This window comes from Fomitiporia mediterranea (assembly GCF_000271605.1).
Source record: "Fomitiporia mediterranea MF3/22 unplaced genomic scaffold FOMMEscaffold_1, whole genome shotgun sequence".
NCBI classification, from domain to species: domain Eukaryota; kingdom Fungi; phylum Basidiomycota; class Agaricomycetes; order Hymenochaetales; family Hymenochaetaceae; genus Fomitiporia; species Fomitiporia mediterranea.
The window spans coordinates 934,817-961,179 of record NW_006760386.1 but is presented as its reverse complement, the minus strand read 5'-3'; the positions used below and the strand labels follow the sequence as shown (position 1 = coordinate 961,179).

Sequence of the window (26,363 nt, the reverse complement as noted above, 5' to 3'; positions counted from 1 at the left end):
TTGAGACCGAGCACGTTCTAGCTGCTCATCATAGTTTTCCTGGCACTTTGTCCGATACTTCAGTAATAACGTGTAGACAACCTTTTCCCAAGACCGCTTCTCGTTGATCAGTCCCTCAACAATGTCCTCATCTGGAGCTCCATGCCAGAGAGTGCGCAAGTTGCCAAAAATATCGACGTCGATTTCAGAAGCCTTAGTTATAGGGCGGGAGATTTCATCTAATGAAGGAGCATCATAGTGTGAAACTCGCTGAGGTTTCGAAGTAAACCAAGGGTGTTTCACTATCTCTGAGATTTTGATCCGTTTGTTCACGTCTTTCTCGAGCATTCTCTTTAGCATGTCTTGCGCAAGAGGATCAATATCTGTTGGCATGTCGAACTTCCCGCAGGAGACCTTCTGAAGCAGAGCGCAAACATCTTCATCGTCAAAAGGCAGTTTTCCAGCCAGCAGAGCATAGAGAATGACACCGCAAGACCATACGTCCGAGATCGCTCCGTCATATGGTTGGCTAGATATGACTTCTGGAGAAGCATAGTGCGGGCTTCCACAAGAGGTCTTGAGCAGACTGTCTCCACACTGCCACGCAGCCATCCCAAAGTCGGCGACTTTTAGTATCTTGTCCTTGTCCAGCAAAATGTTCTCAGGTTTTAGATCTCGATGTGCGATGTTGAGACGGTGGCAATAGTCCATAGCATTAATGAGTTGTTGGAAATAGTCCAGTGCTTCAGCTTCTGAGAGTCGACCGCGTTCTATGATGTAGTCAAAGAGTTCCCCGCCTTCGACGTATTCTAGAATAAGATAGAGCTCCCCAGAAGTCTCCCAGACATCATACAGACGCATGATATTCGGATGATCCACTAGCTTCATGACGACGATTTCGCGCTCCAGAGCACGTAAGATACGCTCTGCATCATCTTCAAGATTTTTCAATGAGCGGCGCGATTGGATGACTTGCATCTTCGACATGATCTTAACGGCAGCATACTGCCCTGTCTTCGCATGTCTGGCAATTCTTACAACGCCTGATTATATATGTAATAAGTTGAACATAACGAAGAGATGCAGGGGCAAACTAACCCATCGCACCCTTGCCGATCGTCCTACCGATTTTCCAAGGACCGATCATGCGTGGATGGTCCTTTTTACGCGTCTTACGCGGCAGCTGCGGAGGCGTGACGGGTCTCGCATTCTCGGACATCGTGGATGCGCGTCGGAGGGAGTGGAACGCAACTCATTTTGTGTTTGTATTTGAACTAGACTCTGAGTGAGAGGCTGACTCAAAATGGCTGGCTGGCAAGCCTGGAATCCCTGGATCGCCCAAAACGGGCATACCTGTAACTTGCTGACGAAGCGTCGATCGATCACGTGCAATGCGATGTCAATACGCAGCCGCGCGACTCAGCGCGTCTTGACTCTATCCACCATCATTTGCCATAAATGCAGGCGACGCCTCCACCAACAGAAGTCAGTCCGGATGAGGAAGAAGTACCATCGCACCATGAACCTGTCACAGAATCCCAGCAGCAAATTGTCTATCCCCCTGCACCTCAGAACGTCAGGAGCCCACCGTTCCCTATTCTTGCAGAACTTTTTGACAATCTTGCAAATGAGCGGAGGCAAGACTTGAGAAGAAAGCGTCTGGCGAATTGGTTCAATGTAGGTGTCCACAAATACGGTATAGGGGCTTCAAGTTGAAACCATTCCCAAGGGCTGGCGACGCGACGCCGGAAAGGACCTTTATCCCGTCTTGCGTCTGATTCTTCCACAGGTATGCGCTGAAAAATCTGTCCGGGTACCAGTCTAAGACTTGGCGTGAATATGAAGAAAGACCGCGAGCGGTCTGTCTATGGACTGAAGGAGAAGAATCTCGCCAAGACATATATCAAACTCATACCACTCGGAATGAAAGACCCGGACGCTGTCAGGCTGCTCAATTGGAAGAGACCGACCGAAAGAGATGTCTGTACTACAGCTCGTATGAAGTTCCTGAACTGATAAAGATGCAAAATCAGAAAACGTCGGGAGATTTTCCGACCGTATTATATGAAGTTGTCAGCAAACGGTCTTCCGTAACTCAAGGCAGTTTGACGGTCGATCAGGTCAACGATATACTGGATCAGTTAAGCCAGAGCATTGGAAAGCAGTATGTGTCACTTTCTGTCAGACCACATTCCGCGGACTTGACCAAACGCACTTGCGCAGGGACTTGCAGTCCAAACTTCTCCAGAGAATTTACAACTCATGTACACCCGAAGAACAGCGATGGGTAGCACGGATCATCCTAAAAGGTAGAGTCGAATCAGCTCAGTTTTCATTGAAGTTAAGGAGCTGACATTTGGTATCAGATATGCAGATAAATGTCAAAGAAACCACCGTCTTTGCTGTATTCCATCCTGACGGTAATTACTCAAATCATCTGCATTTTGCAAGCCATATTCATCGATTAATCAGCTGTCGATCTATTTAATGCCTGCTCGGATTTGAAGAAGGTCGCTCATGAGCTTTGGGATCCAGAACGCAGACTGAATGATTCAGACAAACAAGTCAACCTATTCCGCGCTTTCGCCCCGATGTTGTGCAAGCGGCCAAGCGCAAAGCTCGAAGACTCTATCAAAGATATGCAAGGACAACCGTTCATTATTGAAGAGAAGCTAGATGGAGAGAGAATGCAGTTGCATAAACGGGGGAACGAGTTCTTTTATTGTTCGAGGTATGTTGCTTGTCTTCGTGGCTAGGCTGCCCTTCTTTCTGGACTGACATGTTTGACATAGAAAAGGAAAGGATTACACGTATCTTTATGGCGCCAATTCGGAATCAGGAAGTCTGACACCATACATATGGAATGCATTTGACGAGCGAGTTGACGAGTGCGTATCATACATGCTCTCATCATGGTTTCATCTCTAAATTATGTCAGGATCATACTTGATGGCGAAATGTTGGTCTGGGATCCTGTTTCTGGACGAAATCTCCCATTTGGAACTTTGAAGACTGCAGCGCTAGGTAAGATCCTTACTTTCCCCCCTCCCCCGGGTCTATGGCATCTGACTTTTGCTTAGACAAGTCGAAGACCATGGCCAATCCAAGACCGTGCTGTGAGTCAACTCTATTTGCGAGGAATATGTTAGGAGCTTATAATGTCCGCCTCCCAGTCAAAGTTTTCGATCTACTATATCTTAATGGCATGTGCTTGACCAAACGTTCCGTGAAGTTTCGCAAGCGCAATTTGAAAGCATACGTGAAAGAAGTCAAGGGCAGACTCGAGTATGTCACTGAATATGAAGGCAGAAGCGCTAGTGACGTTCGAAAACGCCTCGAAGAAATCATGGCAAATAGAGGGGAGGGACTCATTATTAAGCACCCTAATTCCGAGTACATTTTGAACGGGAGAAATAAGGATTGGGTAAAAGTCAAACCCGAGTACATGGTGCGACACGTTTTGCATTTCTTGCTCCTGCTCTTAACTTGCAAATTACAGGACAATATGGGAGAGACTGTTGATCTACTTGTTGTCGGTACGTCAAATGCTGCTTTAGTCAAACTCGACGAAATGAACTAAATTGATTTTTAGGGGGGAATTATGGAACTGGGTACCGTAGCGGCGGAGTCTCAACGCTTATATGCGCGGTTCTGGATGACAGAAGAACTGCGTCGGATGATGACGAACCGAAGTAAACTAGCCATTAACCATCTCATAAGTTGACTGACCTATATGATCTACTCCAGGTACAGTTCATTCGTGCGAATTGGTACCGGTTTATCATATGCGGACTATGTCTGGATCCGTCAGAAAAATTGGAAACCTTTCGACAAGAACAAGATGCCCTCATGGTACCAAGCGTCGAAGAAAGGTTATGATGATAAGGGCGATATATATATTGAACCAGAAGAGTAATTCCCATTGATACGTTTTCTGAGTCCGGGATAAGTCTAATCACTTCTCGTTCAAGTTCTTTCATCTTGAAGATCAAAGCCGCTGAAATCACTCCGAGCGGTCAGTGTCTCCTTCAGTGACAGGCAGTGATATTTAGAATTGACTTTGAGCACCAAAGACCAGTACCATCTCGGCTTTACTATGCGCTTTCCTCGCGCCGTTGCTATCCGTGATGATCTGAGTATAGCTGACTGTATGTCAGCAACGGGTGAGTCTGTCTCCCTACTACAGACAATTTCGCTTAGTGAAGTGCGCCAGCCGTACTCGAGAGCATGAAGACCGTGAAGAAACGGAAGATTGAAGAAACTGACTTGTAAGTATTCTACTGGAAAAATTTATAGCAACTTCGCTCAACGACTTCGTATTATCCAGGAAAACAAAGAAGAAACGGAAGGTTGTACGGAAGCCAGTAAATGTCATGCCAGAGTACCGAGGCGAGGTGTTGAAGGATGTCGATGTTCAGTCAGATATCTTTGAGGGATTGAAATTCAGTAAGAGATCTTATCGACTTAACTCGTCATGCGCTCATGTCATGCCTTTAGTGGTCGCTTCCGACCCCAGAAACAGGAATGGTGACAAGGAGAAGAAGGAGCTCCAGAAGATGTAAGTTCGATACATTATTCTGGATCCATTCCCTGCTGATTGGATATTTCAAGCATCCACGTAAACGGTGGTAAATATGTGCAGATTGCGAAGGGGATTGATCCAATTCTTGTGGTTTATGGCGGCCTTACAATACGTGAGTTATTTCCACTGCTGTATCACGAAGTTTTACTGATAAAGCGGACGTTATCATGCGCTAGCTTATGACTTGAAACTTATCATTGATAAGGACATCCACGACATCATTCGGCCTTCTTGGATTTACGATTGTGTCGAGCGAGGGAAGCGACTACCTTTACATAAGAAGTATGTTCAATATACCCATCTAACCAAACGAAAATGAATTTAATGTAATTGAGATAGATATTTCTTCCACGCTACCTCGGACCGGAAGCTTGACAAAGAGTTCAACGAAGTCGGTGAAGGAAACACAGAGCCAAGTACAAACGGTGCTCCGGCTCCTACCGCAGAAGCAGCGAATGAAGAAGAATCAGCTACAGAAAGTTCTGGAGGTGAAGAACCCCCGACTGTCAAGTCCACGGAAATCGATCCCGCCATGGCAGATTGGTTCAAAGTGGATAAGAAGTCGGATGGTGCATCATCGAAGGAGGTACCAAGCGACTCGGAGACGGACCCTGACTCTGATTATGATGAGTTGAGGTTTGACGAGGAGGCAGAGGAATGGGTCTTGCCTGTTAGACCAGCTGCGACGATGGAGGATGGGCAGCAAAGGACACCTTCGGTAAGCTTCTGCGTTTTGTTCACGTTCATCGTCTAACTTCTTTCACCTCCAGACCTTGCGAGAAAGCAGCGACGATGTCGACAACGTAAGTTCACAATACTCTTTTACAAAGATAAACTCCTGCTGATTTAAATCCCGCACCATCCTTTGTTCAGTCCGATGTAAGAATGGGAGAAGACGAGTCAGCCATGGAACTCGACCCAGAGCTCATCTTCAAGCACCTCTGCTTCTACCTCGACACACCCACAAATGCAGAACGCCACGGAATGGAAATTAAGTCGAAGTACAAGGATCAAATCTCCACTTCGTACGTACTGTATTTATAACCACCCCGTCTTATCTCACCCCATATATTTATATTTATTAAATTATAAATCTCAATGAAACGTGGGACGGATTTCTTTTTTTTATTTTTATTTATCATAAAGGTTCGTCGAGATCGAAGACCTCATAGTCGCAAACGGCGGCCGGGTCGTCTCCAATCTGGACGAACAGAAGTTGACACATGTCGTACTTGATAAACGAGATATCAGTCGACGTAAGGAGCTTATGCAGCGGACGTCAAAGTCAGTGGTATCTCTCCTTTCCTTGCAATTCCCCTCCCCTCCTCTCTTCTCCTTTTTTTTCAGCCCATTTACGTGAATCTCCGTTCTCATCGTCGTTAACTATTATAGACCAAAACATCGATACCTCGTGTTAAGCGATTTCATACACGCATGCGTCGAGGAGCATAGTCTGCTTGACGAAGAAGGTAAATCTAAGACTCCTTAATAACTCAATCTCCACCGAGATCATTTATTTACTAAATTTTCTCTCGCATCTGTAGGGTTCGTTCCTTGATTATTATGGAAACAGGGTTCAGTACCAAAAACACAAAACAGTCTGAAGTGAAGAAATGTACGATACGTACTGCATTGTATAATGTACCTCGAATAAATACATCTGAACACTATTACTTGCTGTATTGCCGTGGACTTGCATATGTACTCATACGATTTGATAAGTCAACGCCATGAAGAGTCGTCTATCGTAGGACCCTCTCAAAAAGTCTTCTTTTTTTCACTATTCAAGACAACCAAACACATATTCTACTATGAAAATCAAAAAGCAAACTCGCATACACCGACTCTGCCAACCACCTTTCCCTATCTACCTTTCTTTTTCCTTTCTTGTTCCTTTTCCTATTTCTTACGCAGGACTCTTCACGATAGCAGTAGCGGGAGTACCCGCACTAGCGACAACCTCACCCGCTCCTACTCCACTAGCAGCAGTAGCAGCTTTCTTCTTCGAATGTACGTTCCCATGCCGCTGTAACTGATCAGGCCTCGCAAACGCCTTCCCGCATCCGGGTTCATTACATCGATATGGTCTATCGCCTGTATGCGTTCTAAGCTGTATGAACGAACAATCAATTTAGCATGACATTGATTTTAAGAAGAGAAGGACGTACGTGTTTCGAGAGGTTCGACGACTCCGCGAAAGCTCTACAGGATTTTTCAAGAAAAAAATTATTAGTGTATTTCTAAGTGAATGAGGGGTAGACGTACCTATCACAGTGCGGACATTGGAATGGCCTTTCTCCGTTATGCGTTCTTTTATGTATCGTCAGAGCACCCGTAATCGCAAACGCCTTTCCACACCCAGGGAAGTCACATACGAACGGTTCTAAAAATAGCCAAAAAAAAAAAATAAACAACGTAAGAACACGAAAACCCAAGCCGGTATTTTTATGGACCACCAAAAAGTTTTAGAAAAAGAAAAGAAATACCTACTCTCTTGCGTATGTCTCCTCATATGCTGCTGCAAAGTCGCCGCCTCCGAAAACCACTGTCCACACTCCTTACACATGTAAGGTCTATGCCCCGTATGCGCCTGCAAATGCCGCATAATCTTCTGCTTACTCGTAAACCCCTGTTCACCACTCCTCCCACATTCACCCCAAAAACAGTCATAGCGGCCTTTACCGTTGCCGACGTGTGCGGATGCGAGGTGGGAGGTTAGGGAGGCGCAGGTGGGGAAGGAGAGATTGCAGTTGAGCCAGTGGCAGATGTGTGAGGAGGTGGCGCAGTCGTGAGGCGTGGTTTGGGAGGTGTCGGTGTTGCTTGGTGGTGGCGATGGTTCTGGAGTGGCGTATGAGGGTTCGACTGGTGCTATTGCCTTCCCTAGCTGAGAATTATTCCCGCTCGTAGGAACATCGTTCGGTGCCAAGGAAATGATGTTATTCATTTGCGTCGCATGCTCCGTAGACTGCGTAGAGTTAGAGTTAGGTAATGTTGAGGAAAACGCAGCGTCCTGGTGGAAAAGCTGTGGCAACACCTGAGGCGGGACAGACAACCCAAGATGATCATGGATGAAATGAGTAGACAGCAGGTCGAACGCGATCTCAGGCTGAAGTCCACTTGACGGACCAGTCAACAGCGAAGAGTCAGGGTAAATATGGCAATCATCCCAATGGCATGACAATGGAAACAACTCCTGCGCTGCCGTTGCTGTGTCCAAACAAAGCTTCTTCGCAGGGCGTGGTGGCGAGGAAGAACCAGTCGGACGAAGGTGCGTAAGGTTGACATGTCCGACCAACTCATTTAGAGTCCCAAAAGAAGCATTACAATTCAACCAGCGACATGCAAATTCTTCATTTGACGTTTGTTGCTGCTGCTGAGAAAGTGATTGTACAGCTGTGGCGGCAGCAGTCGTAGATAACTCTGTTTGACTCGGGGTGGCAAGTGAGCTACCCCTACCCGAGGCGCTATCATCTGAAAACGAGATGTGAGGACTTGAAGAATCAGAAGATATTCCAGATATTTCCTGTGGGATTGAAGGGGCACTTGTGATCTGCTGCTGATTGGATTCAGGAAACTGGGAATATCCTGGGAAGTTCATCTGGTTAAAGGCATCAAGTGTGCAGTCCCAGTTGAGCTGACACGCCGCCGCGTTGGCCTCAGTCGGTACATAATAATTGTGCAAGTCGGTGCAGCATAAAAGTTGTATCTGTATATATGCACGTTACATTTATTTAGTAACGAGAAATCAGTCTGATAGAGGGTATAAATCGATGCTTACTGTGTCATCCAACGACGCTGTACAATCCACCCCTCCAGTGCAAGGCTCAGCCGGGCACACTTCTTCAATACAAGCATCTGTACAAGCGTCTACACATGCGTTCTTGTCGTTGCACGGTACCACGACACACTGCTCGGTGCATTTTTCTTCACAAGATGCCGGACAATCTACGTCATCGCAATCGACGACGCAGTCCACGCACACCTCCTCGCCAACGCGAGCCCCCGGGTCTCCAAAACACCCCTCAATGTCCGAAGTTATTCGTAACCTCGCATTACTGTGATCATTTACGAAGCTCGCGGGAGTAGACAACGAGCTACTGTCCCGCTTTCGCTTTGTGCCAGTGCGTAGGTCAGAGAGGAGGAAAGACGTAGGATGGTCGGGCAGAGGCTGGGATTGCGGGAGATCGGGCGTCGGGCCGTCAAAGGTGGCGGATGTCGGGATACCGTCCGGAAGAGCCATGGCGGTAGTTGACAAGCATGCTCTTGCGCCCGTCAGTAAGTGTCAATCGTCCAAGCCTGCTGAGTACCCGCACGGTCAATTGGATCGTGGGTACATATAGCCTTTTATATCTGTACCTGGAATTCACTGTAATTAAGTAAATAAAAATATGTCACCGTACCGTACATTTTTTGTCCCTGCCTTATAAGTTACACGATAATCTCCACCAACCTCCCATCCCATAATGGCCCCGACGAAAGGCAAAAAAGAAAAGGTCTTCCATCCAAACTCACGCAAGGCAGCCCAAGTCGAGCGTGCACAGCTCAGAAAATCCAAAATGTCTGACGCAGCAGTAAAAAAGAGTAAACGGGCTTCTTCTTCAAGTCAGTATTAACATTATCCTCTTTATCCCCTATTCCATACCAGTTATAACTTAAACTGATTGAATGTTATGACAGTTGATAAATACCTCTTCTTCTACCACGCCATCCCACCCGAATCCGAAAAAGCCACACTCACACTCGAGGAGTTACACGATCTCATACGAGACGTCTGGTTATGTCGACACGACCTCGCTCTAGAAACAGAACGCAAAACACGTCGAAAAGGTCGACCGAAAAGCACTAAAGAAATAGCTCTCGAAGCACTCAAGGAACGAGAAGTCGATGAATATAGGACTGGTTTAGGTTTGTGCAATATACATACTGATGAAAAAATGAATAACTCCCTTGCTTGGTTCTTCGTTTCTCCTCATTTTATATTATTTCTTCATGTCTAAATTCTAATATGTGATTACTTTATGTTTTTCAGAAGTACCAGACCTAACACACCCAACGAACGTCGAGCTCTTCCGATTATGGGACGAGATGGCATTAGAATACATCGACCTGCTACGGTTCATACGAATAAACAGTCAAGACCCGTCCTCGGTCGTTGTTTCTCGACCTGGGAAACACGAATCGCTAAAGGTCGCAGCATCGAATGAAATGTCTGTTGATACGTAGAAGTGTCAATTGGTTTGATTTTAAGTGTATGAGAGTTGCACGTATAGTGTATACATCCTTGTTTGTTGTATTTGTATTTTCTCTGATTTGTAACAATGTAGACTTGTAGTATTGGCTACATTATCCACTTGCACAACAGAAACGTGCAGAGGTTCCTCGCATCCAAGAGGATTAAAAAATTTGGTTGTCAAGATAAAAGTATTCACTGTACCATCCACTTCACCGACTCTTGCATTGCATTAGAACCTTGACTTATAGCACATTCAGCAGAATTTGCATCTTTCCACACAATTCACAGATAGAAAATAATGAATCTGTATGTGAGTATGTCTAGTATATTGCGCAAAAAGCAAGGGACATGATTATTGCATAAGAAAAAGAAAAAATTACTACCGATCTTTACTAGCATAAATGACTTCCAACTCTCCAATATCCCCTGGCACATACTTAGCATTCTTATCCTCGCCTGCGTCAAACACAGAACCCTGTTGAGATGCGAAAGTGTCTGTTGGAAGGGATAATAAGTCAACAGGTGTCCGAGTGAGATATAGTCGATGTAATGAGTCTTCTGCTGCCTAAGAAAAGCGGAGAGAAAAAAAAATAAACAAGTATCAGAAATCTGATAGGTTATGGTCATTTTCTAGCAAGAACGCACCCTATACTCAGCCATCTTCAACGAACTCCCAAACCCTTCTCCAAGCTTCTCATCCCCCGAATAAATCCCCACAACAAAAACCGGTGAATTACTCAACCTTCCCGTCTCTTTCAACAACCTACTTATCGGTCGTTCACGCTGGAACTTGCTCACAGTTCTCGCTAACGCCATTTTAGGGTCCCGGAACTTGATGAGTGGACGAAGGTCGAGGTCTCGAGAGAGGAAGTAGGAGTGTACGAATTTTCGTGCGAGGGGGAGGGAACGACGTTGGTAGACTAGGGCTGTTAGTGCGCGAGGGATGGTTGCTAGTGCGTCGTTGAGGGTTGTTGGGTGGGGTAGTGAGTTGTCTGCTATCGAGTCCTTCATCGTAAAAAAAATCGACGTTAACATGTGGAAAACCACTAGACGGAAATGTGAAAGAGTAAAGAGTAAAAACGCACTGGTCGATTCCACCTCAACAAAGGCGTAGCCCCCATCTCCTTCGCAACACTCGCACACGTCCCAGGTCCCACATACGCACTAACAGCAGCTTTCATAACTCTCGTCGGTAAATGCGGATACGAAGCATGCAAATACTCCGTCGCGAACATCCCCAATAACGAATTCCCTAGCGTACTCAAATTCATATTCGAACGTAACGGCCTTTCGGTTGGGTTATGCGCAGCGTAAAACGCTGGATAAGAAGAATGCGTGCAAGCATGTAAGATCTCGTCTGGGTCATGTACGATTTTGGACAACCCTATTCGATGAACGAACGCAGATAACGTCGAGACGGGAGGTTTTTGGAGGTTAGCCCATACTTCTGGAGAGAAAGTGTTCACAGTAGTGGGTTGCGTGGCATTGAAAATAGCTTCTTTTGGAGGGAATTGACGGAGAGAGGAGGCGGGTGTTGAAGCTATTTGTGCAGCTCTTTTGGCTATCCGGAGTGTGGTTTGTGCCATTGACTGCACACACCGTCCCGTCGTTTCTCGTGTGCAGCGCGTTCCAAGATTTTGGAAACACGGATGCTTTGGATCATAAAAAGTCGTGGGAGGAGATAACGTAACGCCATATCCAGATGAAGTAAAAACTGGATTCACTGACGATTCACTGGCTACTCTACTGTAGTAACTGTACTGACAAGTCTTCCTCAACCCGCTTGGCAGGCCCTGTCTAAGGGCTCCTAACTTTACTATACTATAAAACCACTGAGACATCATATAATTTCTCCTTCATTACTGGTATCAGAAGCAAGCTATGAATCCTTTATGAGGTTTCATCTGGTTCTTTCAATTATGAGGAGAGGCGATCAATACTATCAGATGTGCTATTTGCGTGCATACACGAGTTCATTTATGAGGCTGAATATCGGAGAACGTTGACACACCGACTTCATTTGAGCAGCACAAGTGAAACACGGGTGAAATGGGCGTTTCGGCTCCTAATTTGGCTGCTGAGATGGAAGCAGAAGAGATCTGCATACCTGAATAGGAGATCGACGGTCGTAATGGCGAGTCTAGGCCGTTTGGGTGCGTGCCTTGTGCTCCTGTAATTCCACTACTGTGACTCTCCACGCCTTCAACTTCAACACAACGTCTCGCTTATCTTCGCCTTCCACATAACACTAACCCACTCTCGTGTATACTCTGGCAGCAGGCGGTTTTCATTCGCCGCTCTGAGTTCATATCTGGCTGTGAAAGTGTGTTGTTGTTGACCCGTGCTGGCCGAACGTGCACCGCAAGGTCTGCTCGCGTAACACACTCTCTCCAGCACCGCACCATTCTCCTCCCCCTGGCTCTTCGTTTCGTCCTGTAGAGTCGCCACCGTACATACTCACAAGTCTTGGCCTTTTTCCGCTAACATCTCGCTGAACAATGCCTGCACTCACGCTTCCGTCGACGTTCGCCAATTCGTTCTGGTCACAGGACTATCGTAGAGGAGTTGAGATACTGTATACCAAACTTGAGCAGGTACGTCACGACACATTCGTGATACTCATAGCTTGTCAGATATTCGCATACTAACACACCTATTCTCTCGTTCTACGTAGGGCGTCGTTGAAAACGACGAGATTATCGCGTTCATTCGCGTAAGTCATGAATTCAATACTTAAGAAAACGTATACGAAGGGACTGAGACAACAACCACCTCCTTTTACAGGCTCGAGCCAATGCAGAAAACGCTCTGGCTAACTCACTTCATGGCGTACAGGATATCGCAACTAAAGGTATGTTTATCTGGTTTTTCTAGCGTTCTGAAGCCATTTTACCTAACCACGCTTCATCTGCAGGCAATGGATTCAATGCGGACGAGGGTGCTTCCTTGTTAATGGCCTTCCGAGGCTTGCAAGCCGAATCTGCTGCGCAGGGAGAAGCTCATAGGACAGTCGCTAAGGAGCTGAAGGAGCTCGTAGCGGATCCGTTTAGCGAATGGGCGGTCGGACATAAGGTACGCGGTACACATATGTCTGAAACTCGTTCATTCATCTAATCATTATTACGAATTTCTTCTTTCGTGCCTAGGATCGTGTTTACGGTAGCAGAAACGCGGTAATTGATGGCTGGATCAAGACCTACGAAATGGCACAGGGCGAAGTACGTGGTTCATCTGAGAATTACCTCTAATAGCTAACCATGAAAAAATTACTAGGTTGACAGATTGAAGCACCAATATCTCGCTAAAGTCCGTCGTGCAGACGAGGCGGAAGACGAGTAAGTAGATACACTCGTGTTCGCTATTCATAGGCTAACAAGGACGCGTCACAGCGCAAAATTCGCGCCAAACAGCGAACTAGCAGACAATTACACTTCTTCACCACGTCTTGCGCCTCGTGATCGCTCTATTCCGGTCCCACAGCGTACATCAAGTGTATCGGAACGAATTGCACAACGTTTCAAGGAATTACAACGCAAAGCGGTGAACGGCGCTTCCGGGAAGACGTCCATCGACCAAGATGGTAAAGGACACGACACCTCCAGCAGCGTGAGCACAGTTGTATTTGACGACAAGTCGGTCACTTCCGAGCCAGAAGGTCACCCGGACTCTGCTACGAGTACGGAGAAAGAAAAGGCAATCCCGCCGGTGGATAAAGGGAAGGGAAAGGAAGTTGAGAAATCACCGGAGGCGTTGATGTCGCCTCCACCGATTTCGCAGCCCTTGCCTCCGCCAAAAATAGATGCACGCGGCGCGTCTCCGATGCCACCACCTCCGCCTCCGCCGATTTTGTTGGCCGGACTTGCACTACCTCCTGCTGCTGTATCTGACTTGTTGAAGCGTGCCGCGGAGCAAATCAACCTCCGGCCGATCAAGTTCCCGATTATTGGAGAGTACAAGGTCGGTGATTTGTAGTTATTTTGTATGGATAGAATAATTCATTGAACTGTCGATTTATTTTAGGATTGCTTTAGCGGAGAGGAATTCGTCGTCTGGCTCGTTGATAATGTCCAGGGCTTTGGAGGAAGCCTGGATCGGGCAGAGGATGCTGCGAGAGACTTGACTGAAAGGGATGGCGTCCTTCGTCGCGTTGGCGAGTTTGGTAACGCTTTTGAGAATAACGAGGAGGCGTTCTACCAGTTCAGACCCAAGGTAATTGTTCTACTATATTATCATTCGAAAATCGGATGCTCATCATCTCCCGTTCGTAGGCGTTCAACCTCGGAGAAGAATACGCCAAACAGGAACTCCACGAAGGAGGACTCACTTCACCAATCGCAAACCTTTCTCCAATGGCAGACAACCTCGTAAAGCGCTCAAACAACTTCGTAAACATTGTCTCAAAGGCAATCAACGAACAACGTCATTCCGAGCCGTTCTATGTCCGTGCTCGTGCAGAGGCGAACGCAGCAGACAACGCTTACCGCGGTGCTGTGCGCAAGTTGGACCGTCAACGTCTCGGCCTCGAGGAACGTCTTGAAGACACGTTGAAGACGTTACAGAAATGGGAAACGGATCGTCTGCGCGCGGTCAAGACCGTCCTGTTGCAATACCAAGGAACACTTGCAAACCTACCCAACGCACTACAACCTTCCGTCGATCGCTCTTCGACGCTCATCGCGAGTTACCAACCCGAGGCGGACTTACGTGCACTCATCGAGCGTTATCGGACTGGCCCGTTTAAACCTGTTGCGCATGTATATGAGTCATTGACTCATGAAGAGGCGGATGTGTATTTTGGTATTGATTTAAGGAGGTGGGCGGAGGGGAGTTGGGATAGTTTGAGGAGTGATGCGCCGTTGAAGGATAATGTCCCTGAAGTGTTGACTGCTATGTTGAATGCTCTTGATGCTGCTTATCCGGGCTTGCCGAATGATTCTGGTGAGTACTAATACTCCTGTTAACCCGGAGTTTGTTAAATATGTGTAACTAATGACTTGTCGTTCCTTAGAGAAACGAAAAGCATGGATCTACGAAGTCCCTTTGTCAGCTGTACACCACCTTCGTGAAAGTCTCAACAGCGTACCCTACGGTCAACCTTTCCCAGGAGAACTTCTAAGCAAATACGATGCACCTGTAGTAGCAAGCACCGTCAAGCTCTGGGCGTTGGAGCTTGACCCGCCTCTTGGAACTTGGGAAGGCTGGGACGAATTCCGCCGTCTCTACCCTTCAAGTAAGTCCTATAAATTTGATCCGGAGAGAGTTGCTGATGTATGAGTTTATTGTAGTGGGCTCACATCCAGAGGAAGCTAATGAACAGCAGCATATTCAAGATCTGCAAGCTGCGTTGTTGAGGCTGCCTAGAGTCCATCTTTTGGTTTTGGAGGCTATCTTTGGACATATCAAAAAGTTTGTCTTGCTCATCATCGCCTTTCAATAGTTATATGTTAAATATCCCGCATTGCTTAGGTTGATTGATTCTACAACTGTGGACGAAGATAATGGTGTTTACATGACGAAGTTGGCTTTGTCTATGGGCAGAAGTGAGTCGCTATTTTTTATCAGCTACATTTGTTGCTCGCTATACTGACTTACGTTTTCAAGACATTCTTCGTCCGAAAGTAGAGAACGAAATCTCAATTCAGGACCGCCATCCAACACGTAAGACCTCCCTACTCAATCCCTCCAGTTTCATTCTTACCAAAATACCTGCTCCTTTCTTTTAGTCTTCTTCATCGACCTCCTGAAGCACTTCGACGCAATCCTCCCACCAACGATCGCTCGCAAAAAACGCGACTCAGACCGGAAGATCCCACTCCGTAAACGTACTGCTCCAGTCGACATGCGTATGAGTCGGTCTCGGTTATCAGTCACCAACATTGATACGCGTGAGATTCTGGAGGAACAGATGATTGCGAGGAACCCGAGTATGAGGCCGCCGTCTCGTGCGCCGAGTCCGAACCCCGGTGCTGTTACCAGTCCTCGTGGAGAGGCACAGTTGAGGGTGCCATCGAGTGAGGGTGGGATAATTGGTGTACCGCCGCCCCCACCATTGCCTGTGAAGAAATCTCCCGAGCCTGAGCAACCGACGCCGACCGTCGTTGCGCCTACACCCATAACTCCAAAACCAGCTCCCCTCCCAACGGCTCCTAGTGAAGACCCAGCAATCGCTCCACCCCCAATGCCAATCTTCAAAGAACCCCCGCCAGAGAAAGAAGACGATGTCGCGCCTCCCCCAATGCCAAAGTTCGTCGACCCACCTCCAGAAAAGGACGATTCCACTCCTACAACATCAGAATTTAATACCCCAGCTGCTCCTTCCCCAGCTCAAGTGGAATCGGAATTAGTTCCGGTAAGCGTTGCACCGCCTACACCGACTCGTCTCCCGTCTCCACCTCTCTCTGCGCGTTCGCGTTCTCCTCCAACGACGACAAGGACAACGACGAGTGGGAAAGCTTCGCCTTCGCCTTCTCCTATCTCACCTACTGAGCGGTTCGCTGCTGGAGCGGGTGGAGGAGCGAACTTGACGCGTTCTGGATCGGGCGAACAACGTATTCGCGGTCCACGCGGTGCTCGTTCTGCACGTCGTCAATCCAATAGCGGCGTAGGTGGTACATCGGGGTTGAACCGTACAGGTGCAGTCTCACCTAGCGGAGGAGGAGTAGGAGGCTTGCACCGCGCCTCGAACGCCAATCGTCTCAGTTTCACTGGTCGTTCAAGTCCAAGCCCGCGGAGTGGTTCTCCTAATCCGCAGGATTACGAGCCGAAGAGGAAGGGAAACCGGACGTCTGCTGGTGTGTTTGCGAAGAGGGGGTTGGGGAGTGACCCGGAGGAATAAGTCCAAAGTGCATTCGTTGCTGCAAGGAAGTAAACTTGGGAAGGATAAGTGATGTGAGATTTGGTTTTTGTAGCAGACTGCGGCTTGAGTTAAGTATAGGTGATCTATGTTTCTTCGTATATTCATGTTATTGTCTTCTTGTCATGTGTATATATGGAGCTTTACGGACTAACTTTCGCATTTATCTAAGTATGGCTGTATACCCGTAAAATGGTTATCAACGTTGACCGCTGAATACCATGTAGGCTTGGATAGTAAAGAGATTATAAGCATACAATACATAGTACAGGTCTCATACATAAATAGAACATAAATGCATAACATAAAGTATGAGGAAGGGGAAAGAAAACTTCTTAGACTTCCTGAGAAGCGCCTTCCTTCTTTCCTTTCGCACTCTTGTTGGGTAGGAGCTCTGGGTTGATGAACGGTACGACACCACCCTGGCTGATGACAACATTTCCGAGCAGCTTGTTCAGCCTGTCAAACATGGTCAACATCAGTGACAGGAGTTAGGCGAACAAAAGACATACTCCTCATCGTTACGAATGGCGAGTTGCAAGTGACGTGGCACGATACGCTGCTTCTTGTTATCACGAGCAGCATTACCTGCCAACTCGAGAATCTCAGCGGCAAGGTATTCCAACACGGCAGCAAGGTACACTTCAATTAACGAGTCAGATCCGTGAACAAGCAAACTAACAAGTGAACGAATGAGTCAGCATACCTGGTGCACCGGCACCGACACGCTGAGCGTAGTTGCCACGCTTCAAGAGTCGATGGATACGACCGACAGGGAATTGGAGTCCTGCTTTGGCAGAACGCGATTGCGTCTTGCTGTCACCACCGGTTTTACCAGATGCAGACTTGCCACTTTTGATTCGTTAAACGTTAGATATGGATACTGTTGCGTTCGAAATAGCATTAAATGCGTACGCTTTTCCCTTGCCAGACTACCAGACAACGACTTTTGTCAGTCAATTGTATCAATTAAACACATGCGGCGTACACACCATTATATCCGTATATTAGGGTTGTTTGAAGGTTGAATAAGGATAAAAAGGTCGTGGGGTGGGAGTGGTTCGAGGGCAAGAGCAACGATGCGGTGAACGAAACGAGTGGGATGCTTTTAAATTGAGGGAGCCATAACAATGTCACGTGAGATGCGCGTGACGACCTGTACGTAACGGCGACGCGGGTTCAACGTGGGCGATCAGCGTGCCTGCCACAGTAATATGAACCGGCGCCTCCGAAGAAACATGAACAGGCTCTCGTCTGGCATAGACGTCCATGTCCTCCACAGACCCCTCCCGTCCTCCCATAGCTCCGAAGCGCATCGAGTCTCCAATAAAACCCACTCATGACCAGATAGTCGTTCTCTACGTCGTAAGTGTCTAAGAGCCCTTCACCACGCGGCGCGTGTTGACCGAATGCCGGAATTAGACCGTCGTCTTCACAGTTGTTATTTTCGCGTTATGGAACATACCTGGCGTATGTCTGCTCTTGATATCGTCTATCTGCAGACATTAAAAGCTCGCTTCATGACAGGCTCGTGTAGTTATCAACCCTCTGAAGCTGCTCACCATCAGCTGGCATGAAGCATGTCACATAGCGGCTGTGCGTAGGTTGCTCCACCTAATTTAGGGAAGTTGCTGAATCCCGCTTTTGGAACAGGCCATCTTAACAGGAGGGACTATCCTCAGTGTAACCATCGACCCAAACCTTGGCGGATGCACACGAGTCGAGGACGGGCATCCACCCACGATCTTATGTGCAGGTTACGTAGGATCCGCTGTGTTAGGAGGCGTCTTCATCCTTGGAGGGTTCGACACGCTCGTTGCGAAGATTCTAAGTTTCATTCTGGGCATCGGGCTTATTGTCCCGCTCATCCTGGTCCGTGACAAAATGTATGCGCATAGTTTATCCGATTTCCTCATCGTTTCTGCTGACGAGACCTTAATCGACACAGTACTATAATACTTACGTTTCTCTATGAGGGATTACTGGTCGGGTTCTGGTTTATTCAACATGCGTACGCGCTGCTGCTTAGTCTCCGATGCTTACGTTGAATAACAAATCATTCTTAGCTCTGCACTTCGATGGTATTGTTTATTCGTTGGAGTCATGAAGTTCGTGTTGATTTCTCATATCTACGTGATGTTCTAACGCATACTTTAAACAGTGTCTTCTATGTTATCTGTACGACAATTCTTGGCATCATATCATATGTTCTCTCACTGAAGCTGCGATAACAGGGGATATAACGGACGACAAGTTCTTCCGCAAGGTGAACGATTCCGATATTACCCAATGGAACATCCTGTTTCCTCGGATAAAGGCTCCAGGTCCGTACGCTCCTATTCTGTATGTAGATTGTCATGCTGAAAGTACCCTTTGCTTAGTATGGGCAGTGTTCTGGATCCTCTTCGACATTGCCGTGCTTATCGGTTTCCTCTTCATTGGCATCGCCTCCTTCAAGGTACGTAAATTAACCAACATTGTAGGGGAGAAGAAGTACCAATCACCTTATTTCCTCGCAGTTAAACGTGTATCAGATGCAGGCGCAAGCAGGTTCGTACCGTACGTCGACCGGAAAACGTAAAACACGCTGACGTGTATCCCCTTTTCCAGGTGTCTTCTTACCGACATGACCATGCTTTGTTTGGAAGAAGAGTCAACTCCGGAATAGAAGTTACCGGTTCTGCCTCGTTTTCCCGTCTCGTCCCGTCCCTAGCTTGTTACTCACGCTTTTTAACGCCACTTACGGTCAACTGCATCGCCTCACCCAACCTCATGCCATCTTAATCCCACCGCTGCATCGCTTTGTTGTCACTTATAGTCCTTCTTCATATCCATACTTGAGACACCTAAACCTAAATATCCCTCATACTCGCCTCACTTTCATCGCCGCAACGCACCAGGACTCGTAAACACGTAAACAGCACTTCATCTAGAAGTTTCTCTTCTCTGCGTTTCCTTTCTTCACCCCTCCTATTTCCTCTTTAACCTCTATCACCGCTTTCACCTGTTTAACTGCTTTTTGGCCTTTCTTACTGTTTTTTTGGATATTGGATCTTGGACTGCTTAATATTTGTTGGAGGGAGACGGAATAACGGGTAATGGATTTGTTATCACGCTCTACGTCAATACAGAACGTTTCAGTAACTATCACCACTGCGTTAGTTGGCATGCTCGTGCTATCTCGTCTATTGCAAGGTTCTTGAGACAAATGGAAGAAGATACTGAATTATTATTATTAGCCCGCAACTGTGATTCAAGTTATCGCGTCATGACGCAGCGCGCGCAAATTTTTCAAGTTCCAGAGTAAAGTAACACATGAATTAGACGAGAGAAAGAGGCAATGCATGACATCACCACGATGGATTGCTATTTATCGTTATACCATATGTGTATGTATGTATGAGATACAAGTGTAATTGTTTTTGTTTGAGTCAATGAAAGGAATTTTAGGGAAGTGGAGTGTGAGGTGTTTCGAGGTGTTTGAGAATGTACAATAACCGTAAATATGTATTGAAGTTGGAATATCGTAGAACGAGTGAAGGGAAGTATTTATTGCAAGTCAGTTCGTCATGACGTTTTTTCCGAAACCAACGTCATATTGCGCCACGTCCCGACCCAGACCCAGATTCATCGAAACACCAGCCCAAAGAGAATGCATGACGGGTGTATACGATACGACAAGGTGATGGTTGAAAAGACAAAAAGCAGTAAAAAAAGGAAGGGCGGGAGTAAGAATAACCAACTGAGAGGTAGAGAAATCAATTGCGGTTTGCTCGCCGAATAAGAGTTGCAAGGAGGAGTGTGCCGATTGCTGCTGCACCGCCTGCAAGTGCGAGGCCAATGTATCCTTCTATTTATTTGAGAAGAAAAGATGAATGTAAGTGGTGTATTCCGGCAACCGTGAATGAAGGAATGAAGAGGGTTACGCACCCCGTGTCATCTTCTGGTCTATCAACTCGGCGAGACTCTGGGCTTGCATGTTGTGCGGTTCTTTGTCAAGCAATAAACCTAACACCACGTCCGACGATTAGTTAGTGTATAGCAATAAAAAAGAAAAAAGAAGTAGAGCAAATGAGGCAAGACAAACCATTAAATCGTTTCGCCTCCTCGTAGTTCCCCATCTTGTACTGTCCTAAAGCGAGGTAGTACAAACACTCCCGCCTTCGTGCAGGCTCCGCTCTGTATATCTCTATCATATGGAACACTCATTAGTAAAACAGCAAACACAAAAGTAAATAAAGGAGATGCAACATAAGGTGCGCAGGCCGAAACAAATAGAAGACACGAAAACCAGTTCGAAATGAGAATGAATAACTCACCCTGCAACAACTTAACACCATACACCTGATCCTCATACTTAGGGCTCTTCACAAGTCCCCAAGCGTAATTGAACTTGCTTTGCACAGTGACGTGTCCCGCTTCGGTCTCCTTCTCGTATTGCAGTCTTAGCACCTAGGAGTATGAATACGTCAACAAACCCAAACCAACTTCAGTCAACCAGATCCAATAGAATCAGTTAACATACCTCGAGCTCATCGTAGGATAATGATTGTTCGGCGTCAGCTGCGTAGGGCACTTCGGTGGTCATTATGACTTGTCGTGGACTGTAGTACGTGGACGAGCGGAGAGGCTAGAGGAGAGCAGACGAATCGCTGCGGACACTTTCGTGCCGGAGGCGGCACCGCGCCTCGACCATATTCAGCATTCCGTTCTCACGATAACCCACTGCTCACCTTTTATCACTTAGGCGATTTACACAAAATCAAAGGACTGAAGAAACTTGAAAACTATTGATTAAGTAGGGTCCGACTTGCTTCTACTTATCTACTTCCACTGCCGATACATTGAATACTGCTACATCTGTTCTACAGCAATTATTCCTCTACATCCACAATGCTCTACACCCAAAACAATTAGTTCAATGGCTTGCGGACCAGGAGAGATCGGCCAGTCATATCTACAATTTCAAACAACTAAGTCAGAATCTGAATCGCAATAACAACGAAAGGACGTTTACCCTGTGGTTTCTCCAAACCCATCAAATCCAGGATAGTCGGGGCGACATCACAAAGTGCTCCAGCCTCTTCATCTTCACCCTCCTTGTCCTCAACGAATCCGTATTTCTCCGGTTCGCCAGTCATAATGAACGGGACCTTATTCGTAGTATGCGCGGTATGCGGCTCGCCAGTCTCAGGGTTGATCATCTGTTCCGCGTTTCCGTGGTCTGCTGTGATGAGCAGAATATATCCCGCTTCCTGACAGGCCTTGTACACCGTACCAACTGCCGCATCCGTTGCAGTGATCGCTTCCACAGCTGCTTCATACACACCAGTATGACCAACCATGTCTGGCGGAGCAAAGTTGCACATGATGAATTCATGTTCCTTTTTCTTCACAAGCTCAGCAACCTTGTCCGCGACGCCCTGAACGCTCATCTCGGGCTGCTTGTCGTAAGTCGGAACTTTCGGAGATGGAATCATGTGTCGCTCCTCGTTCTCGAACTGCTTCTCTACACCACCGTTGAAGAAGAACGTAACGTGAGCGTATTTCTCTGTTTCTGCAACGTGTGCCTGCTTGGCGCCTTGTTTCGAAAGTGTTTCTGCCAATACGTCTGTCATTGCCTGTGGAGGGAAGGCGACTGGGAACGGGAAATCGACGTTGTAACGCGACATCGTCGTGATACCCTTTTTAATTACTTTAAGCGAAATGTAGAGCGAGAGAAGCAATTAAAGACTAACGAGATCTTTTGGTACATCGACTTCCAAAGGCTTCTCATCAAGACCAAACACAGTGACAATCTCGCGCATACGATCAGACCGATAGTTGAAGAAGAAAAGGGTGTCGCCGTCTAGAAAGCAATGAACTCAGCATTGAAGAATATGAAACCGGGAATCCTTTTAGTGTACCTTTGATTCTCCCTTCATCACTGATAATAATAGGCTTCAAGAATTCGTCGGTTTCACCCTTCTTGTATCGGTCCTCGATTGCCTGGACTGGATCTTCGGCTTTCTCGCCTTCACCTCTGACCAAGCCATCAACAGCAATCTTGATGCGTTCCCATCGCTTGTCCCGGTCCATAGCATAGTAGCGCCCGATTATCGTTGAAAATTCACCATATTGCTCTTTCTCGAGAAACTCCTTGAGCTGCTTCGCATAACCGGCACTAGATTCTGGTGCAGTGTCGCGTCCGTCACCAAAGAAGTGCACAAAGGTTTTTGGTACGCCCTGCTCTTTCGCAGTCTCTAACAAAGCGAACAAATGTCTAATATGTGAGTGTACACCCCCATCGGATATCTATGGCAATAAGTCAGTGAAAACGTGAAGCCGCCACGGTATTTATGCGAGCTTACAAGTCCGAGTAGATGCAAGCGGCCGTTACCCTCCTTGGCACGTTTGCAAGCGTCGAGGATCTGGTCCGTCTTGTGGAACTGACGCTTCTTTATCGATTGGTCGATGCGTACGATATCTTGCCACACGATGCGCCCTGCACCGATGTTCAAATGTCTGACGTATAAATAATGTGGCGAATTAGCAAATGCATGCAAGTGCAGAACGCGCATATACTCACCCGACTTCCGAGTTACCCATAAGACCTTCATTAAGCCCGACAGCAATTCCATGCGCACAAAGTTGGCGATGACTGTGATCTTTTGAGATAGTATCCATGTTTGTCGTTGTGCCAGCGTCAATGGCATCGCCCTTCATATGTTTCTCTGGCGCGATTCCCCAACCATCGTGAACACTACACAGAGTAATTGGAACATCTTAGCTACAGACTTTTAATGAATCTACCATCGACGTACATCAAACAGACTTTTTCCTTGACCTGGGCCATAGCTGGAGTGGAGGCAAGAGAGTAGGTTGGGGATAGATCGCGGAAACCCGTAACTTCACCACCGCGAATAAATCTCGCACTGCTCTTCCGCATTAGGTGCGTCGATCATCACATCACGGCAAAAGACGGCGGTTCCGAAGAACAAGTGTGGAGACAGACAGAATGCACATAATCAAATCTCACGAGAAGCCCCGCTTCTTTCCTCTTTCTTTGACTATCATCATCCAACCGTTGATAGTCTAAAGATGGACAAACGGCATTCGGAGATGTCCCTGCCTTCCGCTGCGTCATCCGCTTACGATTCGGATGCAAATCGTAGACGAAAGAACTTAGGTCGAGCCGTTCTATTGTGTACCGGTCTGGTTGGGCTTTTAGTCGGGTTTAAAGGTCTATTGCGCCTCCACGGGCATGTCTGTGGAGGTAATGTCAATGGCATTTGGGATGCTCTTGACCAAACAGGGATTTTGGATATTTCCAAACAGGCACAAGACCTCTGTCCTCAGGCTGATGAGCTCTCCCCCGTTAGGAACAAGGCAGTATGGGATGCCTTCAATTCTCAACTCAGTACAGATGAGTTCAAAACGAAGGCTATCAACTGGCTCAGCGGTTCTGTTAAAATTCCGTAAGTGCTGTCTCTGATATTACACACACCTAATATTAACGGTGATGCCTTTTAGGACCCCGTCTTTTGACAAGATGGATCCCGTAGGCGTCGATCCTCGCTGGGAAGCATTTGCGCCATTCCACGAGTACCTGGAGGAGTCTTTCCCTCTCATGTCAGTTTCCGTGTCCTGCACTCGCTCAAATTTTCATTGAATTTGGTTCAAATAAGTCATTCGAAGCTGAGCCTAACAAAAGGTACAAGACCACCTTTACAAGAATTATTACTTTAGTTACTAAACGGAGTACCTAGTCAATACATATGGCCTGGTATATGAATGGGAAGGCTCGGATCCATCGCTCAAGCCTTTGCTCTTAGCCGCCCATCAAGGTATCGTAATACATTTTATCAGTGAATAGGTATTGTTAATTACAGTTCAGACGTTGTACCCGTCGATCCAAGAACTGTTGATGAATGGGAGCATCCACCATTCTCTGGGTTCTATGATGGTATAACAATTTCATTCCTGCCAACTACTGGGCTTCTTTTAACTCTGTTTAGGTGAGAGGATTTGGGGTCGCGGTAGTAACGACGACAAGAGCGGACTCATCGGTATTATGTACGCATCCTGTACTTACCATTGATGACATCTTACATGAATTTGCGTAGGTCAACGATTGAGACCCTCGTGAAAGCCGATTTCCAACCAACCCGCAAGGTCGTTCTTGCGTCTGGCTTTGACGAAGAAACGTCTGGTCTTCATGTACGCATATCCACCTTCAGCATTCTACACACCGAGGCTAACTCGAACCTCGTTTATTCTCCTCTAGGGCGCTCATGAGATCGGTAAATACTTGGAATCCACCTATGGCGAAGATGCGTTCGCTATGCTCGTCGACGAAGGCGGTTTGTACCGCAGCATATCTTCCTATTCTTGTTACTCATTGATCGCTAGGAGGATACAGTGAACAGTTCGGCGGTATCTTCGCAGTTCCTGCTATCGGTGAGAAAGGGTACATTGATACACGCGTAGAGGTCTCCACTCCTGGAGGACATTCGAGCATTCCTCCGTCTCACACTGTAAGTGATTCTTCTATAAAACTAACATGTGTCCATCAATTTGCGTCTGCAGAGCATCGGTATCTTATCCTCTCTCCTCGTTGCATACGAGTCAAATCCAATGAAGCCAACTATCGATCGCACGACGCCTATCTACGGTATGATGCAATGCTTGGCTGAGCACGCACCGTCAATGGATAAATCACTCCGCAAGATAATCCTTAAATCGACGAACTCCGATAAAACCCTGCACAAGCTCGAGGGTATTATCGAGGATGACCTTGCTTTGAGGAGTTTCGTTGGTACGACTCAGGCGATTGACCTTATCCAGGGAGGTGTCAAGACGAATGCACTACCTGAACAGGCCTGGGCTGTGATTAATCACCGTATTGCAACTCAGGGGTGCGTATGCACTCCCCGTAGTACCTATATACCGTTCATCCTAATTCCGAATAAGTTCTGTTGAAGCCGTCAAGGAGCGCGACACGAAAGTTATCGTCGAGCTAGCAGAGAAGTTTAATCTCACATACAACGCCTTCGGTCAAACCCTGCTTTCTGGCGGGAGTGGATCGCTCACGCTGTCGGATGCATGGGGAACAGCGCTTGAGCCAGCTCCAGTGACTCCAATAGATGCGGCTCCGTACAAGCTCTTGTCGGGAACAATTCGATCGGCATACGCTGTGAATCATGACGAAGATATCAAGATTGCACCAGGGATAATGACAGGAAATACTGGTAACTAGGTTTTTGAAATGATGTCAAATTCAAAGTTTGATGGATCGCTTTTTGTTGCAGACACACGCTACTACTGGAATCTTACCAAACACATCTTCCGTTACAATCACAACCACAACATGTTTGCTGGTGGACGAGTTGGTGGTGGTGTACATACGGTCAATGAAGGTATATGACTTTCTAGTTGTTTAGTTGTTAACGTACTCCTTCGACTTACGAACCTTGGCCAGTGATTGTCGTTGATGATTTCCTGGAAATGATCCGCTTCTTCTCGACGCTAATTTTGAATGCAGATGAGTATGAGCTCTGAGATGCAGGCGCGATTTAGGATGAAGACTTTCTTGGATATTGCGGATGTAAAACTAGTGAATAATCTTTGTCGAATGCAATGCTTTCTCCGCTTGAGTATTTCTTGTATTGTACAACATAGTACAAGTCATGTTTTTGTCAAATTACAATTAGTATTGGAGTTTACCACAAACCACT

The 26,363-nt window shown here is 46.9% G+C and overlaps 11 protein-coding genes across 11 annotated transcripts; 5 read left to right on the top strand and 6 right to left on the bottom strand.

Annotated features, from left to right (window-relative positions):
• Positions 1-63: 63 nt before the first annotated feature.
• Positions 64-1,126, bottom strand: FOMMEDRAFT_48695 (Pkinase-domain-containing protein; the record flags this gene model as incomplete). Its single annotated transcript, XM_007261307.1, has 2 exons — positions 64-1,022; positions 1,078-1,126. Coding segments are annotated over 2 exons (1,008 nt in total), but the record flags the coding sequence as incomplete, so codon positions are not given.
• Positions 1,127-1,437: 311 nt separating this feature from the next.
• Positions 1,438-6,158, top strand: FOMMEDRAFT_100638 (DNA ligase 4; the record flags this gene model as incomplete). The annotated part of the gene is made up of 27 exons (XM_007261306.1): positions 1,438-1,656; positions 1,709-1,768; positions 1,825-1,959; positions 2,013-2,143; positions 2,203-2,288; positions 2,346-2,399; positions 2,452-2,710; positions 2,772-2,867; positions 2,918-3,003; positions 3,060-3,095; positions 3,153-3,427; positions 3,479-3,515; positions 3,572-3,671; positions 3,727-3,891; positions 3,951-3,994; positions 4,053-4,142; positions 4,193-4,247; positions 4,307-4,425; positions 4,477-4,537; positions 4,591-4,673; positions 4,738-4,843; positions 4,901-5,279; positions 5,332-5,364; positions 5,435-5,586; positions 5,708-5,845; positions 5,954-6,030; positions 6,106-6,158. The coding sequence occupies 27 exons, from the start codon at positions 1,438-1,440 to the stop codon at positions 6,117-6,119; spliced, it is 3,090 nt and encodes a 1,029-aa protein (XP_007261368.1). The 3' UTR covers positions 6,120-6,158.
• Positions 6,159-6,304: 146 nt separating this feature from the next.
• FOMMEDRAFT_137738 (uncharacterized protein) lies at positions 6,305-8,828 on the bottom strand. The gene is made up of 5 exons (XM_007261305.1): positions 8,340-8,828; positions 7,052-8,267; positions 6,827-6,944; positions 6,730-6,763; positions 6,305-6,671 (listed from the first exon to the last, which is right to left on the bottom strand). The coding sequence occupies exons 1-5, from the start codon at positions 8,799-8,801 to the stop codon at positions 6,468-6,470; spliced, it is 2,034 nt and encodes a 677-aa protein (XP_007261367.1). The 5' UTR covers positions 8,802-8,828; the 3' UTR covers positions 6,305-6,467.
• Positions 8,829-9,024: 196 nt separating this feature from the next.
• FOMMEDRAFT_164389 (uncharacterized protein) lies at positions 9,025-9,917 on the top strand (the record flags this gene model as incomplete). The annotated part of the gene is made up of 3 exons (XM_007261304.1): positions 9,025-9,163; positions 9,239-9,466; positions 9,591-9,917. The coding sequence occupies 3 exons, from the start codon at positions 9,025-9,027 to the stop codon at positions 9,782-9,784; spliced, it is 561 nt and encodes a 186-aa protein (XP_007261366.1). The 3' UTR covers positions 9,785-9,917.
• A 256-nt stretch (positions 9,918-10,173) lies between these two features.
• FOMMEDRAFT_71898 (ribonuclease III) lies at positions 10,174-11,380 on the bottom strand (the record flags this gene model as incomplete). The annotated part of the gene is made up of 3 exons (XM_007261303.1): positions 10,174-10,359; positions 10,440-10,786; positions 10,876-11,380. 3 exons carry the CDS (start codon positions 11,378-11,380, stop codon positions 10,174-10,176), a joined length of 1,038 nt encoding a protein of 345 aa, XP_007261365.1.
• Positions 11,381-12,064: 684 nt separating this feature from the next.
• Positions 12,065-16,629, top strand: FOMMEDRAFT_100626 (uncharacterized protein; the record flags this gene model as incomplete). The annotated part of the gene is made up of 15 exons (XM_007261302.1): positions 12,065-12,388; positions 12,469-12,507; positions 12,579-12,645; positions 12,709-12,866; positions 12,941-13,012; positions 13,068-13,129; positions 13,184-13,751; positions 13,815-14,003; positions 14,063-14,732; positions 14,803-15,024; positions 15,080-15,200; positions 15,261-15,334; positions 15,396-15,452; positions 15,518-15,731; positions 15,795-16,629. The coding sequence occupies exons 1-15, from the start codon at positions 12,293-12,295 to the stop codon at positions 16,627-16,629; spliced, it is 3,444 nt and encodes a 1,147-aa protein (XP_007261364.1). The 5' UTR covers positions 12,065-12,292.
• Positions 16,630-16,833: 204 nt separating this feature from the next.
• FOMMEDRAFT_16087 (histone H2A) lies at positions 16,834-17,682 on the bottom strand. The gene is made up of 5 exons (XM_007261301.1): positions 17,640-17,682; positions 17,563-17,579; positions 17,354-17,499; positions 17,160-17,289; positions 16,834-17,106 (listed from the first exon to the last, which is right to left on the bottom strand). Exons 1-5 carry the CDS (start codon positions 17,640-17,642, stop codon positions 16,983-16,985), a joined length of 420 nt encoding a protein of 139 aa, XP_007261363.1. The 5' UTR covers positions 17,643-17,682; the 3' UTR covers positions 16,834-16,982.
• Positions 17,683-17,916: 234 nt separating this feature from the next.
• On the top strand, positions 17,917-19,759 carry FOMMEDRAFT_100622 (uncharacterized protein; the record flags this gene model as incomplete). Its single annotated transcript, XM_007261300.1, has 11 exons — positions 17,917-18,012; positions 18,070-18,117; positions 18,175-18,243; positions 18,301-18,533; positions 18,596-18,658; positions 18,714-18,755; positions 18,809-18,825; positions 18,882-18,971; positions 19,029-19,105; positions 19,167-19,197; positions 19,258-19,759. 11 exons carry the CDS (start codon positions 17,917-17,919, stop codon positions 19,275-19,277), a joined length of 786 nt encoding a protein of 261 aa, XP_007261362.1. The 3' UTR covers positions 19,278-19,759.
• Positions 19,760-19,967: 208 nt separating this feature from the next.
• FOMMEDRAFT_16086 (mitochondrial fission 1 protein) lies at positions 19,968-21,278 on the bottom strand. Its single transcript, XM_007261299.1, has 5 exons — positions 21,173-21,278; positions 20,967-21,099; positions 20,735-20,836; positions 20,578-20,655; positions 19,968-20,497 (listed from the first exon to the last, which is right to left on the bottom strand). The coding sequence occupies exons 1-5, from the start codon at positions 21,233-21,235 to the stop codon at positions 20,406-20,408; spliced, it is 468 nt and encodes a 155-aa protein (XP_007261361.1). The 5' UTR covers positions 21,236-21,278; the 3' UTR covers positions 19,968-20,405.
• A 342-nt stretch (positions 21,279-21,620) lies between these two features.
• FOMMEDRAFT_24789 (cofactor-independent phosphoglycerate mutase) lies at positions 21,621-23,482 on the bottom strand (the record flags this gene model as incomplete). The annotated part of the gene is made up of 6 exons (XM_007261298.1): positions 21,621-22,331; positions 22,386-22,495; positions 22,554-22,941; positions 22,998-23,151; positions 23,216-23,389; positions 23,451-23,482. The coding sequence occupies 6 exons, from the start codon at positions 23,480-23,482 to the stop codon at positions 21,621-21,623; spliced, it is 1,569 nt and encodes a 522-aa protein (XP_007261360.1).
• A 247-nt stretch (positions 23,483-23,729) lies between these two features.
• FOMMEDRAFT_16084 (carboxypeptidase S) lies at positions 23,730-26,354 on the top strand. The gene is made up of 13 exons (XM_007261297.1): positions 23,730-24,104; positions 24,160-24,258; positions 24,315-24,340; positions 24,396-24,473; positions 24,524-24,592; positions 24,645-24,702; positions 24,753-24,846; positions 24,914-24,989; positions 25,039-25,163; positions 25,216-25,544; positions 25,600-25,877; positions 25,938-26,045; positions 26,108-26,354. Exons 1-13 carry the CDS (start codon positions 23,749-23,751, stop codon positions 26,185-26,187), a joined length of 1,776 nt encoding a protein of 591 aa, XP_007261359.1. The 5' UTR covers positions 23,730-23,748; the 3' UTR covers positions 26,188-26,354.
• Positions 26,355-26,363: the final 9 nt, after the last annotated feature.